This window comes from Rhinolophus ferrumequinum, chromosome 2 (genome assembly GCF_004115265.2).
Source record: "Rhinolophus ferrumequinum isolate MPI-CBG mRhiFer1 chromosome 2, mRhiFer1_v1.p, whole genome shotgun sequence".
Lineage (NCBI taxonomy): Eukaryota > Metazoa > Chordata > Mammalia > Chiroptera > Rhinolophidae > Rhinolophus > Rhinolophus ferrumequinum.
The window spans coordinates 14,743,743-14,761,648 of NC_046285.1; the positions used below are offsets into that span (position 1 = coordinate 14,743,743).

The 17,906-nt window shown below is 36.5% G+C and overlaps 1 protein-coding gene across 1 annotated transcript in view; it reads right to left on the minus strand.

The window, feature by feature from the left end:
• ROBO1 (roundabout guidance receptor 1) overlaps window positions 1-17,906 on the minus strand; it is a 1,107,232-nt gene that overhangs the window by 48,555 nt on the left and 1,040,771 nt on the right. The window contains exons 15-20 of the mRNA XM_033132830.1: window positions 14,072-14,193; window positions 13,107-13,338; window positions 12,091-12,212; window positions 8,868-9,039; window positions 4,859-5,056; window positions 720-746 (exon numbers count right to left, since the gene is read on the minus strand). Coding sequence (XP_032988721.1) covers window positions 720-746; window positions 4,859-5,056; window positions 8,868-9,039; window positions 12,091-12,212; window positions 13,107-13,338; window positions 14,072-14,193 — 873 coding nt within the window. The remainder of the gene's footprint in view (window positions 1-719; window positions 747-4,858; window positions 5,057-8,867; window positions 9,040-12,090; window positions 12,213-13,106; window positions 13,339-14,071; window positions 14,194-17,906) is intronic.

The window sequence follows — 17,906 nt, forward strand, 5'->3', positions numbered from 1 at the left end:
AGATTAGCTTTTCTGTAAACACAGACACATTTTCTAAGAAGAAATGTGTTTCTAAAAACTGCCAAATTCTGCTACTTAGAAGAACTCCAAACTGGAGTCTGTTGAGGAGAGATAACCGCTTCCAGCGATTACAATAACTGGATTAAAAACAGGGAGGCAAGATTACAGGTGCGTCTTCTACTAAAGGTGATGTGAAAGGAGAGGACCCACTTGGAAAGAAACTGAACAGAACAGAATATTAGGATTCTGACTTCGGGAAAATGAAAAGTTTTATCTTTTGCGTGTGCTGGATGTTTTGGTTACCTTTAAGAATGTTGATTCTATGGACAAAGAATGGAAAGGGAGAGAAATTTTTGTTGGAAAATCTGAAAGCTGAAGTTAAGGAAAAATGCACTGCCGAGTATGAAATAATCAATAGGATCATTAGCATGTTAAATCATGCTGAGGGGAGAAACAGTGTATCTATCTAATGAAACACGTGCATACAAGGCTAAGATTCAATGTGGATTCGTGAATAAATAACTACATCAAATGGACGAAGAGCAACACCAACCACTTCTACTGCAAACGCATGCCTGACATGAGTAAATAAAGTATTGTATTCCATTTAAGTCCTGTCCCCCAACTTACTGCAGCAAACGAAATAAAAACAGAAACACAACAGTACGACACATGCCAAACTAACAAAGGAAAGGGGGAGGGTAAGTGCAAATATATACCTGTTGGTGTGAAGGTAAAAGACGGGACTGAAAAATCAAAACAAAATATAAACCAGTTATTAAGCTGAAGAGAGAAAGGGAACATATCACATTAGTATAAATCAAGCAGACAGCTGAACATAAAACAAATGTAAATAACTAAGCCAGTAGTTCTGACATTCTGATATATGAATACAACCAAATCTGAGGTTACAAAAAAGAAGCTTGTCTCTACAGGTACCATTTTGAAGTGTCTGACATTCTAGTACGGAGGGGAATTATGCTGGGTTAGCCTGGGAATGACCCTGCATTTAGTAACACAGATTTAGCTCACGGCTTTAGTACAAACAGGAATCCTCCACTATGAATCATTTCCAAACATTGAATGATGGATGCTTAAACAAGCATTATTAGGGTCTTGCTTGAACTTTATCTAGAAATCTGAAAGTAAATGCTTATTAAAGTGGACTAATAGGTGTACTTAAGTATTCATCATTAAGAGAGAGAGAGAGAGAGAGAGAGACAGAGATCCAGACAGAGATTGAGGGTAGGAGAAAGGGGAGGCGGGGGAAGAAAGCACAACAGGAAGGAGGAAGGAGGGAGGAAGGAGAGGAGGAAAGAGGGGAGGAAGGAGGAAAGGGAGGGAGGAAGCAAGGAAGGGAGCATTGGAATGAAGAGAATCATAAAATTGAGCTCTTTCATTGCATGACACCTTATAATATACAGTGTAATGCGACATTTTTATCATCATAGAAATTTGTGAATGGACAGAAGAAATGGGGAGTTTTAAACTGTATCTATTATAGTTTATATTTAGAAGCTTTCTAGGAGTACACTGATCAGTTTTTTTAATGCCACACTCTAGAAACTAAACAATAGAACAATAATGCCCCTCTGAAAATCTTCACTCTTTGCAGTTATAAATCTAATCAATAATGCCTGAACTTGAACTGTCGACCTCAAAAATAGCATCCTTGCCTCCCCCACTTTTCCTATCGTCTCTCATTCCTGGATGTTGGATAACACCAAAATTATGCCCACGTCATTTCAGAGAGGATGGAGGCTGACTTATTTTCCAAGTTCTTCACATTAATTTAAAGTAAACACTGCCCTGATAAGGAAAGCAAGGCAATGTGCATAACTCCCTTGACGACTAAAGTTTTCTTTTAAGAAATCCTTAAGACACACAAACTGGAATACTGATTAGCTACTATCATGGATCGAAAAGCTGCCCAAAATGTATTTTCCACTTCACACTTGACCATCTGCAAGAAATTTACTTTAGGATTAGAGCATTTGGGGTTGCAAACCGGAATGCTATACCATCCTTTACAACTGTCACTTCTTACCAAACCTAGTACGCTTAAACCATCTGAGTATACCAGAGAGAACAAAAACCAAAATCTCAATGCTGTATGTATACCCAATTTATACGCTGGCCTTCATTTGCAGCACAGCAGTCTCCGTCTTAATAATCTATTGTGTTTCCTTTCAGTCAGGGCTTTTCAGATAGTCAATGTAATTTAGCTACAATAAAAAAATTCAGAGCCATAGTAACAAGTCTTCATAAGAAAAGGTACATTTGAAAGTAGAGCTATTCAAGCAAGAATAGAATGCCTGAACATGAATTTGCCATCACAAGGACGTAGGGAAAATAGAAAGGTCCTTGTTAGTACTCTTAGCTAACTGCTAACCCCAGTTTAAGGAATTGAAGAAGAGATGAAAAGAGGCCAGTCTAAAGGCAATTTTTACAGCATGTACACCAGAGAACAACTTAATTTTCAAACCTTCTGATAATAGAATACACTCTTTTTCCCCAGTGATGCTGGTGCACTGTGTGAATGTTATGTGGATGAGTTTTGGGGGTGGGGCGGATGGAGTGGTCTAGCAGAGGGCACACCTACAAATAAACGTGGGGGAAATGCTCACTGTTACCCAGTCACGCTCTGATTTGATGGATGATAAGCCAATAGGCTCTCTTACATTTATTTCTTTAAAATCCTTCCTTTCCTTTTTTCTTGTTACCGGCATTGTTTTGGGCATAGACAATTTAAGATTTCAGGATGCACTTTTTTTTTTTTTCAGTTGCATATAAACAAAAAGTGCTGACAAGACAAAATAAGGAAAGCAGAATCGAATGCTCACCAATTACATTTGTAATTATGTTCTATGATTTCTGCTTAAACACAAGCTAGTTAAAAAGACAATGATATTAGTTTAATAGGTTTTGCAGGAAGAGCACATAAGCATTGCCAGCATGCTTAAAGCACATTAGTAAAGGAAAAGAAACAGATGGGAAGAGGGTGTCATTTCCCATATTTAGATTTCAAGACAATACGGAGTATTACATTGTAACGACACAGCTACAGCACTTCACCACAATGAGAAATACAGGATTCCTAGAGAAGTCCAAAGACTACATCTATAAGGTAATTTGCCACTTTTCCTCATTCGAATCCAAATTCAAAACACAAGCCCCCAAACCTTGCCCCTTTCCTGCTCCACCACACAGACACCCACAAATCCCTTCCCTGCATTGTTCTTTAGTCAAAGGTTTTACATGGTAACACATGTGCCTGCCATCGTTCTACTTTGTATACATAATGGGCACCCGCCCTCTTTGCCGTGACCTCCAAGCCCTCATTTTCCATTTCACAGGCAGGGACACTGACATTTTACTTCATCTCTAGAGGACACATCTGAAAAAAAAACATATTTAAGGATGATAATGCTAAAGCGGATGTACGTACATGAAGAGATTGCTGTGCAGCCACAGGCGAGACGCACAGTGATTCATTTTTACAGTTTGGGCAATGAATGTGTGTCGACTCTTTCTTGCCAAGCCCTCTTGTGACCGAGAGCAGAAATATTTTAGACTTCTGTCCCGGATTGCTCTATAAGTGTGGAGGGACTTTCAACAGAACTTGTCACTGAGAAAAGTGCTAGCTAGCATTACAAATTCTGTCTTGGCCATATACTTGGTCAGAGAAATGACTTGGCCAAGACGTGTAGGAAACATTCACTCAAGAAAGAGGTAGACTTTTTTTTTTTTTTAAGAGTGGTGATGGTGGGGGAGGGGATATGTTTTTGGTAATTCTCTTTAAATTTGCATTGCGGCAAAGCACAAGTGTTGTCTTAACTTAGGCAGAGTCCCTAAAAGTAACTACGGTGAACGTGTAATTTGTCATCCAAACCAGGACAATTTTGAGAGCAAAAGGAGCACTGTAAATAACTTAGTTAAACTAAAAACATAAATTGGGACTATCCCTGGAAAACTGGGATTTAACGTCACCCCACCTGGAGTCCAGATCTGAGGCCCAGAATTGATGAATATATTTGGGGTGGAGGGAGGATTCTCTGTCTGGCAGTGTTAACAAATCTCCTCAGAAAATAAAAAATACAAATCATCAGTCTACAGACTTCAAGGATACGTGGCAAAGGGGTCTGTGAAATACCTTTGGCATATTCGGTTCATCCACAAAATTGCAAATAATAGCAGGCAAGTAAACTTTCTCTTCTAAAACTGTAAACATATTTGTAATGAAATCACCATGATTAATAGTATATACTCACGTACATAGTCAACTCTGCAATTTTGACTATAACCAAAAAAAGTACTAACGCTCCTCTTGTTTGCAAACCAAAGGACCCCATTCCATCACGCATTCCCGATTGACTGAGAAATGACTATTTTATAAAGAATCAGAAATCATCATCAACATAATGATTGTTCACATACTGTCTAGCTTCAGAATAGTACCACCACCACCGTTCAAGCTGTGTGAGACCGTTCAACATTGGTATTTACAATTCCTGTGGCAAGGAGATTAAAACATTTCCTGGGGAATATAAATCAACAAAGTCATTCCCTAAGAGCGCAAGTGACTGGTAGGACACCCAAGGATGGTACTTACCTTGGTGAAATACATTTTAAAGGAACTGGGCCTGAAACTGATGGGCCCTGTTTGTAGCACTGCTATCCAACAGGTCTTCGTCTGCAGCTATCACCATAAAATCAAAGCACTTTTGAAAAATCTTTATATAGCACAATAATTTCAGACAGGATAGATATATAATCATACATAATTTTACAGTCACATATTAAAAATCAAGAGTTATGTTAACAGGTTAGAACACGGAAACCTTAGGAAAGCTAATACCTTTTCTGATACCCGCGTATGTACTTGTCAGCCCATTTCTCTTCTTCCGATGCCGGTACAGCCAGATGCTAAAGACCATGAGGATGATCCAACAGGCCGCCCCGATTCCTGCGATGAATGCCGGCTGCTTCACGACATCGGAGATCTGCTGAGCAAGACTGACCTGGTCCTCGGGTGACACGGGGTTTCCGTGAGAATCTGAAAAGCCACCTTCACATGAATTTGGGTTTAAACCTCAACAAGACAATGAACTCATCCTGACATAATACAGAATGGCCATTGTATTGTGTTAACTGTGGACAATGGCTTCTGTTTTTCCACCCAGGACACCCAGCATTTTAAGTTAAAATAGTTCATGAGCTTTTCAGGAAAATTATTCTCATTTAAATCAAAACAAACATGATGTGATAATTTTAGGAAATATATTTTAAAACAAAGACGACGACACATGATTTCTATTTGTTTACTCCAGAAAACTCCGTAGCTCATTGCTTAGATTAAGTTTCACAGGACCGTATTAACTGAGATAAATACAAAAGTGCAATTGTAAAAAATGAAATACTTTAATGCATGCATACAAATAAGGGGTCCCAAATAAAAATGCCTAGAAAAGATAGACACTTGCTCAGAGTTCCGTAGGAATCCTCGATTATATTCTCAAAAAAGGTAAGCAATAAAGTTTTATTTCCTCTATAAGATAGATATTGAAAAAATGTGTGTGTGTGTGTGTGTGTGTGTGTATCTTACTGCCACTGCCACATACACACAGAGACTATAGCCTAAGATTCTTAACTGCCTTAGGAACACATTATTTGAACCTATGTTAAGAGGGTGCATAAAATTTAGAATTGTTAAAGACAATGGAAAAATTAAAATCGTGTTACCATTGAAAGATTTATGAATAACCATTCTTTTAAAATAATAACCATGGCCAGCAAAAGATATGACAATAATGATCAAGCTTTACGAATCGTCAATAAGGCTTATGTTTTCTGTTAGCTATTTTGATTCAAGAATTAACATTGATGGAATTTGTGGATATTAAAATTTACTTATTTTTACATTGATGTTGAAAATGAAACCTACTTAGATATTCATTTTACAAGCCCACCACTTCATTAGGTCACACAGAGCCGTCTGCAATGTGTGTAGAAAACTGGAAGCTGTTGCTCTATCATCAAAGCGATATCCCATTTGGCTGGCACCAAGTGATGCCAGCCTGGAGGATGGCCAGTGGGCAGAATTCTCACAGTGCCTGCCATTCTAATGCTTCTTCCCCCACAACATCTGGTGACAAAAGAAGGTGTTTGCCCATTTCATGAGGATTGGGGTTTTCTTACAATTGTTAAATAATTTTACTCTGAAAATGTTCTGCTACTACAACCTGCTTTAAAATAGAAACATTTGTTCCAGTCCAAAACTCCTGTTTTTCCCTCCAGAAATATAATTGGTATAACTCATCATATATGAATAACATTGCTGAAAACAGAAAACATCCTACAGATTATGTTTTCTTATTATAATGATACTGCATCCCGGTAAGACACTGGCAGGAAAAACAAGCAGCCTTCAATGGTTAAGGAACAGGCCTTAGGAAAATAGTGCCCATTTCTATGTAAAATGGCTAAATGGCTAGTCATGTTGCATGTGTGTGGTTTTTATTTCGTGTTTGTTTGTTTTTCTTGAACAGAATTTTAGATTTCATTTTACGGAGAGTTAAGGTTGAAAACCCTATTTTCACAGCAGTCACCTGCCTTCAACTGTTTGTTGATTGAAAGTTTTATTTCATGTTCCAGACCCTTTTATCTATGGTTATCCTAAGAACACTTCATCTTCTGAGCATTCACCAAGCAGACCTATTCTTTGTATTCCTAATACACCCTTTGTATCTGCAAGGTTTATGGATTTCATGGTTATTTGTGCAAGGTTAAGTTGGGTAGCTTCAGATTTTATGGAGACAGCCAAGGGAGATTCCATGCAAGCGACCAGACGGGCTTAAGAGAATAAAGTGTGGTGTGACTAATGAATTAAACGACCACTCTATATCTCAGCCTTTGTCTCACTGCAGCTGAGGCTATATTAAGATATGGAAAAAACTGGAACACGTTTATAATTTCAAGAAAACCATTTGACCCTTAAATCTCGTGATTTAAATCTTAAATAAATAAAATTGACATGGTCCCCTTTCCAATGCCTCTTTGAAAACCCAGGACTAAAAGTCGTATGTTATAAAAAAAAAAAAAAAAAAAAGTAAATGACATCAACAACATATAGGATTATCACAATGTAACTCATAATTTCAATTTTACTACGTTAATACTGATACTTCACAAAACTGGGCAACAATTTGAGTAAAAAAGTCTATTATTTAAACTGTTTTCCCTCATATCTTCCATACATAACATTGTAACATTGCATATTACTTGGAATTTTGCAAGGAATGAACCAGAAATAAACCATGAAGCTATTTTCACTTAAAAGTTGTATATATAATCACTGTTTTAAAATGTGCCTAAATATAAAAGGTAAACCAAAAATCAAATTCTGACCCACGGCTGTGGCAGAGACAGCAAGCTCTCCACTAAAGGTTTGAATGGGACTCTCATAGCACGGAGTTGTTGGGAAGTAGCTCCCTCGCCAGTGACTCCATTTTGTGGTGTTCCCATTTATCTATTTGAAATCACACGATGGAGTTCAGGGCAGAGGCCATGTGCACCATTATACTTCCCACACACTATGTGTTTCTACACTTCCTTTCTGCTGACCCGGGGTCAATCTTTGAAGCCCGATGTAAAAGGGGGGAAACCACATCAGCCTGTGCCCATCCATATTCATGTGGCACAGAGTCCATCCCCACAACCACTGGACTTGAGATGGACTTCATTGTGTTATACAAGCAAAATTCTGCAAGTGTGTCTGTAACAACCAGCAGCAATGTCTCTTAACAATGAAACATCAATAACGGCTTCAAATTAAATGTAAAGTTCCTTCCATACCGCAACAAAGTTTATTCAAAGCCAAATGATTCTTAATTTTGTTTTCAAATAATTTCTAGGATGTCATCAACATTAACATACAGGAACACTATGTACTTATTTGTGAACTATAAAGATTCATATAGCTGATCCTTGTCCATAATTTATCAGCTAATAAAATATTACTAATGCTTAACTTCTGATCTGGAATAAACAAACACAACGATGACTATATATTTCTTGGCATGTTTCGTAATTCAAATGTCACCTCTTAATATCTAACTAATTCCTTTCCCCTTTCTATTTATAATAGTACTTTGTTACTGTTTTTGTTGTTTGTTTTAGATTTTAGGTAACCACTTACTGATTTGTATTTTATGTTCATGCCACATTACCTGTAGTGAATTTTGCTACTGAAGGATTCTCTGTCCCTTTCTTTTCTATCCATCTAACTTCTGAAGCACACATTGTATTTAACTTAATAAGTAATTACCATAAAACCATATTCCAATACACTCTGACATCTCAATCTATGTTTTGTTATAAAAAGCAATTTCAATTTTAAACAGACACAAAAAAGTGAATATAAAGTGCATATTGTTGTAAATGTCCAATATCTAGTATGAGTTTTGCATGGAAGTTTGTTTTTGTTAACCCAAACAACTGTAATTTCTATGATGGTGCAGACTATGTATTTCTTATTCACTGACGTATCTTTGGTGCTCAATTAATAATATTTGTCAAATAGACAAAAAAAAAAAATAGGACAGGATTAGGATGACACTGAATATTGACAGCGTTTTGCTTGAAATGTCATTTAAAATGTGTGCTTGGATAAGTTTGAGTTATCATAAAGCTAATACCACCATCATTCCATATTCTATTTAACTAGCAATGGTGGCTCCGTTACAGACACACACACACACACACAGACCACCCCACCCCCACCCCCATCCCCACCCCCACACCTCACACAAAAGCAGGTCAAAGGGAACACTGATATACTCTCAAACTGGGTCTGCACCAGCACTTACCTAACTGGATAAACTGTGGCTCACTCTTCACTCCAGGCCCAGCCCCAGTGCTGGCTGCCACCTCTACACTGTATCGGATCCCAGGAACCAGAGAAGGAATGACCACAGAAAAGGTGGAACCATCTACTGTCTTGTTTATATGGTAACGCGTTTCATTGCCCAGACACCAAACCTGCAAGAAGAACACAATGGACGTTCTTAAGCTGGTAAAGTATTTAAGTCAATGCAAAGATCAACAAAGTGGTGTGGTTTTAGAACTAGACAGAGTTCAGATCTATCATGAACCTAACATAGGAAGTTTCAAAAGTCAACTTTCCCTAGGATCTAGTTCTGAAAAGACTCTTCCAGTCGAACCTAGTGTTCGTAGGACCTTGAAGACCACTTTCAACTTCCTCATATGCTTTTAAAGGATTATAGCAGGTGAGTCAACAAATTTTTGCTTGAAGACACTAGTTCCTATCAGCCCATATCATCAGGGTTTATTGTTTTTCAAAACACCACGAAATTAGCTGCCAGAAAAAAAAAGGCTCTTGCAAAAAGCTGTGTACATCCAAATAAAAAACAATAACTTATCTCTCATCATTCATTCAGCATTTGCATTCCTACTGTGGGCTAGGCATGACAGTACATGAGCAGATATCACAAAAATTACCTGGGGCTGTCAGTCACATCACCTTTCCTATCAAAATCAGGAAGCATTTGATTTAAAAAGGGACAGAGGTTCCGAATAATCAAAAGTACCTTTGCCTAAGTATGGTTATTAAAAATAAAACTAAATGTAAGAAATAAGGATCATCCTAGGATTTTACTCAGCCTTTGGTATGTGGAACTATTAACAGTGAGAGAAAACTAGCACTCTAATCTTGTACTTAAATGGCACGTTATTTAGATTTTGATAACATAAGAGATCATAAAGAAGGACAATGCATATGACTTGAAAGAATAATTATTGTACATCTCATTACCTTTAATAGTATTTGTGATAGTAATTCATTTTAAGGAAATACTGATTTCTGAACTACACTATAATCCTTAATATAAATTTCACTAAAGGATTATTTAATCAGAGAGCGATCTTTTGTGTCGTTTGGGAGCTTGGATATGGTACGTGGCAGTACTTGGACTCAGTTTCCATAAGAAAATGATCCGTGGAGTAGTAAACCATGCTCTATATTCTTCATGATGTCCTCGAGCAAGACAGGGAATTAGCTTCGAGTAGCCTATTGTCTAAATTGTAATAGGAAATGGGATTTAAAATAAATGTAAGAATATCAGTGTCCTCTATCGCGTAGGCAATAACCTTTATTTTTTTTATCTTTGAAAGCTAATATTTTAACATAGCTTCAATGCATAACACCAGAAAATGGTCAGACTCTATACCAGGATCTGACCATTTGGAAATAAAGAGTCCTTTGTGATTTTTCCCTCCAATTACATTACGTAGCTGAACCAAAGCCACAAACTGATTTTGTACCAGTCAATCAGGTTCTGAAAGGCATTTTATTATTTTAAATTGACCATGAAGTTAAGTGAAATCCACCCTTTCACATTTCTTCAAGACAAAAATGAGTTTTGACTCTTAGGGGAAAATGCCTACATCACACAATTTTGCTTCAGAGCTGAGACATCACTTCATTTAAAATCCTTAAAAATCTCTATAACAGTTTATTTTTCTGGACTGAATCAAACTATCCTGACACCTACGGTATTAAAATAACCTTGCAACTCATGAGAGAACACTTACAGGTGTACAGACTCTTACCTTTTAAGGACTCAATTACATTAGAAGATCTAATTTAAAGTACCATAAAATACCCATAGTGCACTAATGGCAGTATTGTAAATACTTAAAAAAAAAAAAAATGCCCTCTAAAAAGTGTGCACAAATTTTATAAAGAGGTTTTCAGGTTATTTTTTAAAAATCACTTTAAAATGAGATAGTATACCTAAAATTAAGCTCAGTCTATCTGGTTACCATACAAATTATTGATAGTCTTTATCTGGGCCTTAAGTGAGAGTGCATAGCAGAATCATTTACAAAGACCTAGCAAAGTACTCATCTATAGGCCAGGAGCCTGTTAGACCCACCGAACCAGAATCACTAAACATGGTGGCCAGACACCTGTATTTCGAAAATGATTCCACAAGTGATTCTGATGTTAACATGTAATTACCTGTAGAAGGTAAAGGTGTTCGCTTTCTTCGCTTCAGTCTCACATCGACAGACACAGTATAAAATCTTCATACATACAAGATAATCTAGTGACTATCATAATTTAGCTACTAATTAGAAACACATTCAGGTATCATGGAAATTTTAAGCAGTGTCTAGAGAAATACATGTTTTGCAATTAAAATTGTTTTAGTATATAGTGTTGAAAACTACACTAATTTATTTTCCATTGAGATTCTCCTGATTCAAATTCATTTATCAAGCTCGTTAAGACTATCCCACAATGTAGATTCACTGATAGGATAAATGTCATGTCTCTAACTTAGTTTTTATTGTACCTTGGCATGCTTAAAAATATTCGCACAAAATCAATCTATGTAAGACTCTCTGAATTCAATGAATAGAGCCAATGACTTCAAAGGTAAAAATATTTATTCAGAACCATTAGATTAAATCACTTAACAATGAATCGTATATTTTATAATTCATTTAAACATAAAGAAACTTATAATTGAATTTCCTCTGAGACTAAAACAAGGTTAATGGAAATAAATTGATTTTCATGCACACTAAAATAATTTAACTTAGCTCCAAAATTCCAAAATTTCAAGCATGTTTTAAAAAGAAAGTAAATCATATTTGATAGAATGTAACTCATAGCCATTTCCATTGGGCAACCCAATCCTGCAAAATATGTTTAAACTACTTTTTACAGTATAGAGTATGTACTCGTGTACATATATATATGTGTATATATATATATATTTTTCATTAGCATGTACATTTGTTGTTTGTGTGAAATTACATGGATCTATATATTTTGTGAACATGTCAAATATCTCTTAAAACATTTTTTTTCAAATGGCTTAAGAAAGAATTAGTATCCACAATCAGTGAATAAACAGGAGCATTTTAAAAATGATTTTATGTGCTGCTATGTGGACCAGCAGATGGCGCCAAATACCCATGCAGAATTTAACCAATCTTCCTTTTCCTTTTCTTTGTAGGGGGAGAGGGACGTCCACCAGTAAATTACTATATATGTATTACCTTATACTCTTGGACCATTCCATTCTGAGTGTCCTCTGGCGGTGGCTGCCAACTAACAAGAATTGCAGTTCCATTTCCATCATTCTTTGATACAGTTACACTTTGAGGTGGGGCACTGGGCGCTATTAAATTGTTTTAAAAAGTAGATTGTTTTAAGAAGTAGATATATTATGAGTGCATTAGAGAACATTGAAAGCAAACATTTAATATTTAAAGTCAAACAATAACTATAAAATTTATTATCAATAGACGCATATGTTTTCAAGATGTATCTCATCAAAGTCTGAATAATCCTAAACTGTTTAAGTTTTCCCTAAATATTGCTAACCAATTGTTACAGTGAATCTGCCATAACCAAAGTTACATAGTCCCATGTTCTCCATAAAAATGTTCAAAAGTATGAAGACAAATGCCAATAATCCATGATATTACCTATCATATAGTAATAAAGTAATAAAGACTTTTTAGGAAAAAACTCCAGCTATTTTTAAAGAGTATAGTTATGATATGTAACTTTATACATTCATGTAAATAGTAATTTTCAATTTACAGTTATAGGGTAGCCAATCATACTAGTTTGTCTAGAACCGAGAGGTTTTTGGGGACATGAGTTTTAAGTATAAAATGCTAATCCAATAAAGTCCAAAGCAAACCAAGATATTATTTACTCACCTTACTTATAAATCATTACTCAAGATAATATTCAATAGATGAATGGAAAATAATTAATGGAAAGGCAAGCAAATGGAAAACATTTCTATCTTTAAATGTGAATTTTAGTTCTGAATAGTTAAATATATGCCAGTAAGGACTACAATGTCCACGTTTGCACATTTTTATATAGGCCTCTATGAAAGCAAGTTATTACAGAATTTTGTTTTATAGTGGTTTTAATTAAACAAATTCTAAAGACAGTTAATAATGTCACTAATAACATTAAAATTATTCAGTTAAGTTAACAAAAGCCTAGCAAATGTACTGCAGTGCATAGGAATCACACACTTCATTATACTTGCCTTCTTCTAGGGTTTTAGCAAATTTAATTTCACTGTCTGCACCTTGAAATTCATTAAAAAAAGGACGAGCCTTAATTTCATAGTTGACTCCCTTTTTGAGATCAGGGATAACCACGCTGTTTTTGGTTGGCGTCCTCACTTCAAAAACTAACCACTCCGATTCACCATGGTTGGCTCCAGATGGCCGATAAAGAATTTTATATCCTTGAATATACTGAGATTGTTGGTCTACCTATTAAAATGACAAATAAAAATGTAATCAGATTTTTACTGGTTTATTAGAAAATTATCAAAATTAAGTGTGACAAAATGCAAAAAATTCTATTTGGCTTCACCCCATGGTTTTCTAGTTTATACAAAGTGCAATACTAAAAACAGATCACTTTCTTTTGAAATGTGTTCAATTTCTCAGGTTAATATATACTATTAAACATTAATAGCTATGCGTCGTGCAGAAATATGAGGCCTCATAGCAGCTCTGTGACAACATCTAGAGATGAGTCTGCTAGGGTCAAGGTGATGAGGCAATAAAATGTGTTTTACTACTTTTTAATTTTAGAAGACTACTTAATGCGACTTAGAAATATTTATAAGTCTAAAACAATTCAGGTGATAATGATCCTATCACACGTTATACATTCATAGTCAATACTCTGTGTTTCTTTCCTCTGAGACTGGTCAAGTTCATAACAGAAAATGCAGCATAACAGAAAATATACACAAAGATAAAACTTGTCTCTGTTTAAAGCCAGTCCACAGGTACCATAATAAAAAAAAAAATGCTTGCACTGTAAAGTTGTCATTGGTGGAGAGTGAGCAGCAGATATATTTAACTTATCTGTTGCTATATATATATATATATATATATATATATATATATATATATATTTATTTCACATGATGATCTCCCAGAAGTCAACTGCTTATTAAAACTGTGATCAAATATTGCAACAACAACGACTCACTGTCCAGTGCACTTCAATGGCAGAGGAGGAAAGGATAGTAGGGTTGTGGAGGTGCAGTACGACATTTCCCAGTTCTCTCTGGACCTGCTTGTGATCCACCCCTTGGCTTGTTGGCGGAACATCTGTAACAATGCAAGAAGACTGTTGTCAGACTTGAATGAAAACATGGTGAAACACTCCTTTCATTCATAGCAACTCTCAGGAAAGAAGAATCATTGTGACTGTGAGACCAACCTGCAATACAGAATAGAGACAACTTAACCTTTTTATGTGAGAGAGAGAGAGAGAGAGAGAGAGAGAGACAGAGAGAGAGAGAGAGAGAAACAAGCAGAGGGCATGGAGAAAGAGAACAGAGCAGGAGGCAAAGATAACAACAGCAACAACAGCATTTGAGGGCTCTTTCTCCCATGTGATGATTGCTTTCTCGCTGAGGATGAGGAGCTAATGCAATCTCCTCTGAGTTTTTCATAACCTTCTGTAGATCTTAATTATGCAAAAAAGAAGAGCTGCAAATTGCACCAGAGTGGATGGGAAATGAAAAGAATGGAGGCATCTAAGTGAAAAGCAAGCATAAAAAGAAGTAAGACACCTTACATCTCTTAAGAAGAACCTGGATGTCTCCCCAAATTCAGTTATAAGTTAGCAGCTATGACTGGCAATACAGAGCCACCAGTAAAATGGGATGGGATGGGATAGGTAAAGATAGGATAGGATAGGATAAATCTGGTGAGAAAAGAGCATTTAACATCTATTTAATTGATAATGGTTTTGTTTAGTTACAGTATCACAATAACGCCTTAATAAAGAGGTTTTAATCTTAAGAACCTCAACATTTTACAAAGGAGACCAAGAACAAAGTAAGACTCGGTATTCATTTATGTAGCACTTTGCTTTTCCAACAAGGAAGGGTTTTGTTAAACTTACTTAAGTCAGTAATCAATAAAAATTGCCTGTTTCTACAGAGGTGTTCCAAATACAGATGTTTTGCTTTGTTTACAATAGTTATAGGCAAAACATGGTGAAAAAGAGAAGAAAATAATTTTGTTTTGCACCTAGAATTCTCAAAGTATTGTATTTTGGCATATATAGTCTAGATTATTTACCATCCCATAAACAACAGAAAGAAGAATCTTGGTTTTCTGAATGATTAAATATTTTAAAGAACAGACTCTAGATAGAAAGCTAAAACACGAATGTTAAAAATGAGGTTAGTATATATTTTTCATGGAGCCCAGGGAAGGCAGGCTTGTAATGGAAGAAACAATAGATTGAATGCTATCAAACACTTTTAGAAATAATACCCTTGACTGTGTGTGTGTGGCCTACACTCCCATATATGGCCTATAAATTGAGCTTGTAAATAAACAAAATTATAAAAACAGCTGAGATAATTCTGGCTTCTCAGACTTTATCTTTGTTTAATACCGGTCGTTAGACTACCTATGATCACAGGTACAGAGCACTTGATTGTCACATTTCCATCTCAGGCCTTTTTCCTTCCCTACTGTCTTATTTGCTCTGATAACCTCAGCTCCCTTCTATCTCCAGGGTAACGGTGAAGTCCTTGGAATAAGACAGACTTGGGTTTGCACTCCCATTCAGCAACTTAATAGCTTCCTATCATTGGGAAGATTTCTGAACTTCACGATTTTTGTTTCCTCATCTGTCAAATGACAGCACTGATAAGGCTACGTCTGGAGATGGCTGTGAGGACAGTTTGGTAAGGCTTGGAAAGTCCGTTCCCTGAGGCCAGGTATCTAGTCAACCTTTGTGGATCCAGAACACCTAGCAAAGTGCCATACATATAGACTGTGCATAATAATTTAACTCAATTGGTTGAGTTAAAATGAATTAGTGTAAGGAAAACACACATCATATATCAGCTTCTAAACATATTCTCTCATATGTAAGCTTCCATCCTCAGGGAATCTTCTGGCTTTTAGGAAGTATCTTCAAACATGTAAATAACCATTTCAAAGGTAACTACGACGACTTACATCATAATCCTTAAGTCCTCTGGTTTGAGATAAACTGGCCAGTTCATCCCTTTATAAAACTGACTAAAGTCCCTGGTCTCATATAACCATTTAACAATAGCCAGTCTAGACTAGTATTTTAGAAAATTTCCCATCAGAGAGAAAAACGGGAAATATTATCTAACAATGTAATATTTCTAAGTCTATTAATTAGTCATTTATTGTTCTTGTTCTTCTCCTGAAAGGAATGTATTATAGTGTAAAAGGCCCTTCACAACATTCAGAATAAAACTTGGAGGAAATCTCAGGTACAGTTCTATCCACCAGCTTCCCCAATATTGGGACGTAATCTCTGAAGGAAGATTATCCAGGTGCCACTTGCTTATTTATAGTAACCGGTCTTAGTATCTATATCATACATATTCTGTACATTTGGTGCCCGTGTACATAGTCTTTAAAAGAATAGGGCTCAAGAAGGCTGTGTGGACAGGACGTGTGGCTGAAAACAGTAGTAACGGTGGCTACAGCCAACCCCCCGCCCCAACAATGAGGGTCACCACCCCTTGCCCGCCAGCTACTCATCTCATCTTCCTTGCAGTGTCACATTGTGTCTTTGGAAAAACAGATTTGGGTTAACCTATGACAAAGCTCCAACCGCAGCTGCGACATAGGTCTACCCGACCCCTGAACTGGGAACCGTGCTCTCTATCTCTGCAACTTTTACTTTTGACCCAGCTCATGCATAGGCATCTCCACTTGGGGATGACTTTTTGCAGAAATGGTTCTAGAAATTATGTAGGCTCCCTTATGAATCCATTTCCGACAAGTCTTTCCCGAATTCTCTCCACCCCTGGCGCTTCCCTGCTTACAGGTTCTGTACACTCCAGTTGGATTTTGCCCAGCTTCTTCCCCAGGTGCCAGCTACAGCCAATACTAGCCTGACCCTCAGTAGGGCTTCACAGTGTCTCAAAAGCAGTCCAAGCATTAGACAACGAAATCTTTCTCAGTTTTATTCTACTCATTGGCCCGGTTTTGTTGTCTGCAGTTAGAATAAACACATCTTTTTCACATGACGGTTTCTTAAAATATTAAGGAAAAAATGTCATGCTTACTCTAACTTTGTTATTTTGAGGGTTAAATCCAAGATCCTTGGATTTCTTTTCCTATGACGTAATTTGTACCCTTCCATGCAGCCCTACCAACTATTCTCATTCTTCTCCTTTTATAAGTCTACCTGAAAACGTGGGGTGCAAAAAAGAACACAGGACTCCACTCATGATCTGACCAGTTCAGAGTGAAGGTGAGAGACTACTTGATCTAGGCACGATTCTGCTAATGCCTGCTAAGACTACGTTTATTCTTACACCATTCAGTTGGCTCAGATTCGTGTGTTAATTGACTTCAAACATTAAAGTCGGCCTTTTCCCCACGGTCCTGACACACAGTCACATGTTCTCCCTTTAACCCGGTAATCTCAGCCCTTCCTTCTATCCCTAAGTTTTAAAACCTAAGATCAAACAGCAGACTTTTAAATGTGCTCCATTAATTTCCATCTTGTTGGTGCTGGCCCATCATTTCTGTCTGTTAAATATATTTAACTCTAATTCTCTCATTCAGCACGCTGGTGGCCTTTCTCAGTTTGATGATATCCATAAATATTGTACACTTCTTTTATTTTTACTCCAGACAGTGAAAGAAATAACTAAGTCCAATCGCAAGGTCTCATGGCATAGAATACAAAAGAAATCTAGGTCTTGTATACTCATAAGTTAATTAGTCAATTTAATTCCTGTCTAATCCTGTGGAATCGGTTCTTTCAGGCCCATTATACAAGTGAGGAAACTGGAGCTCAGGACTAA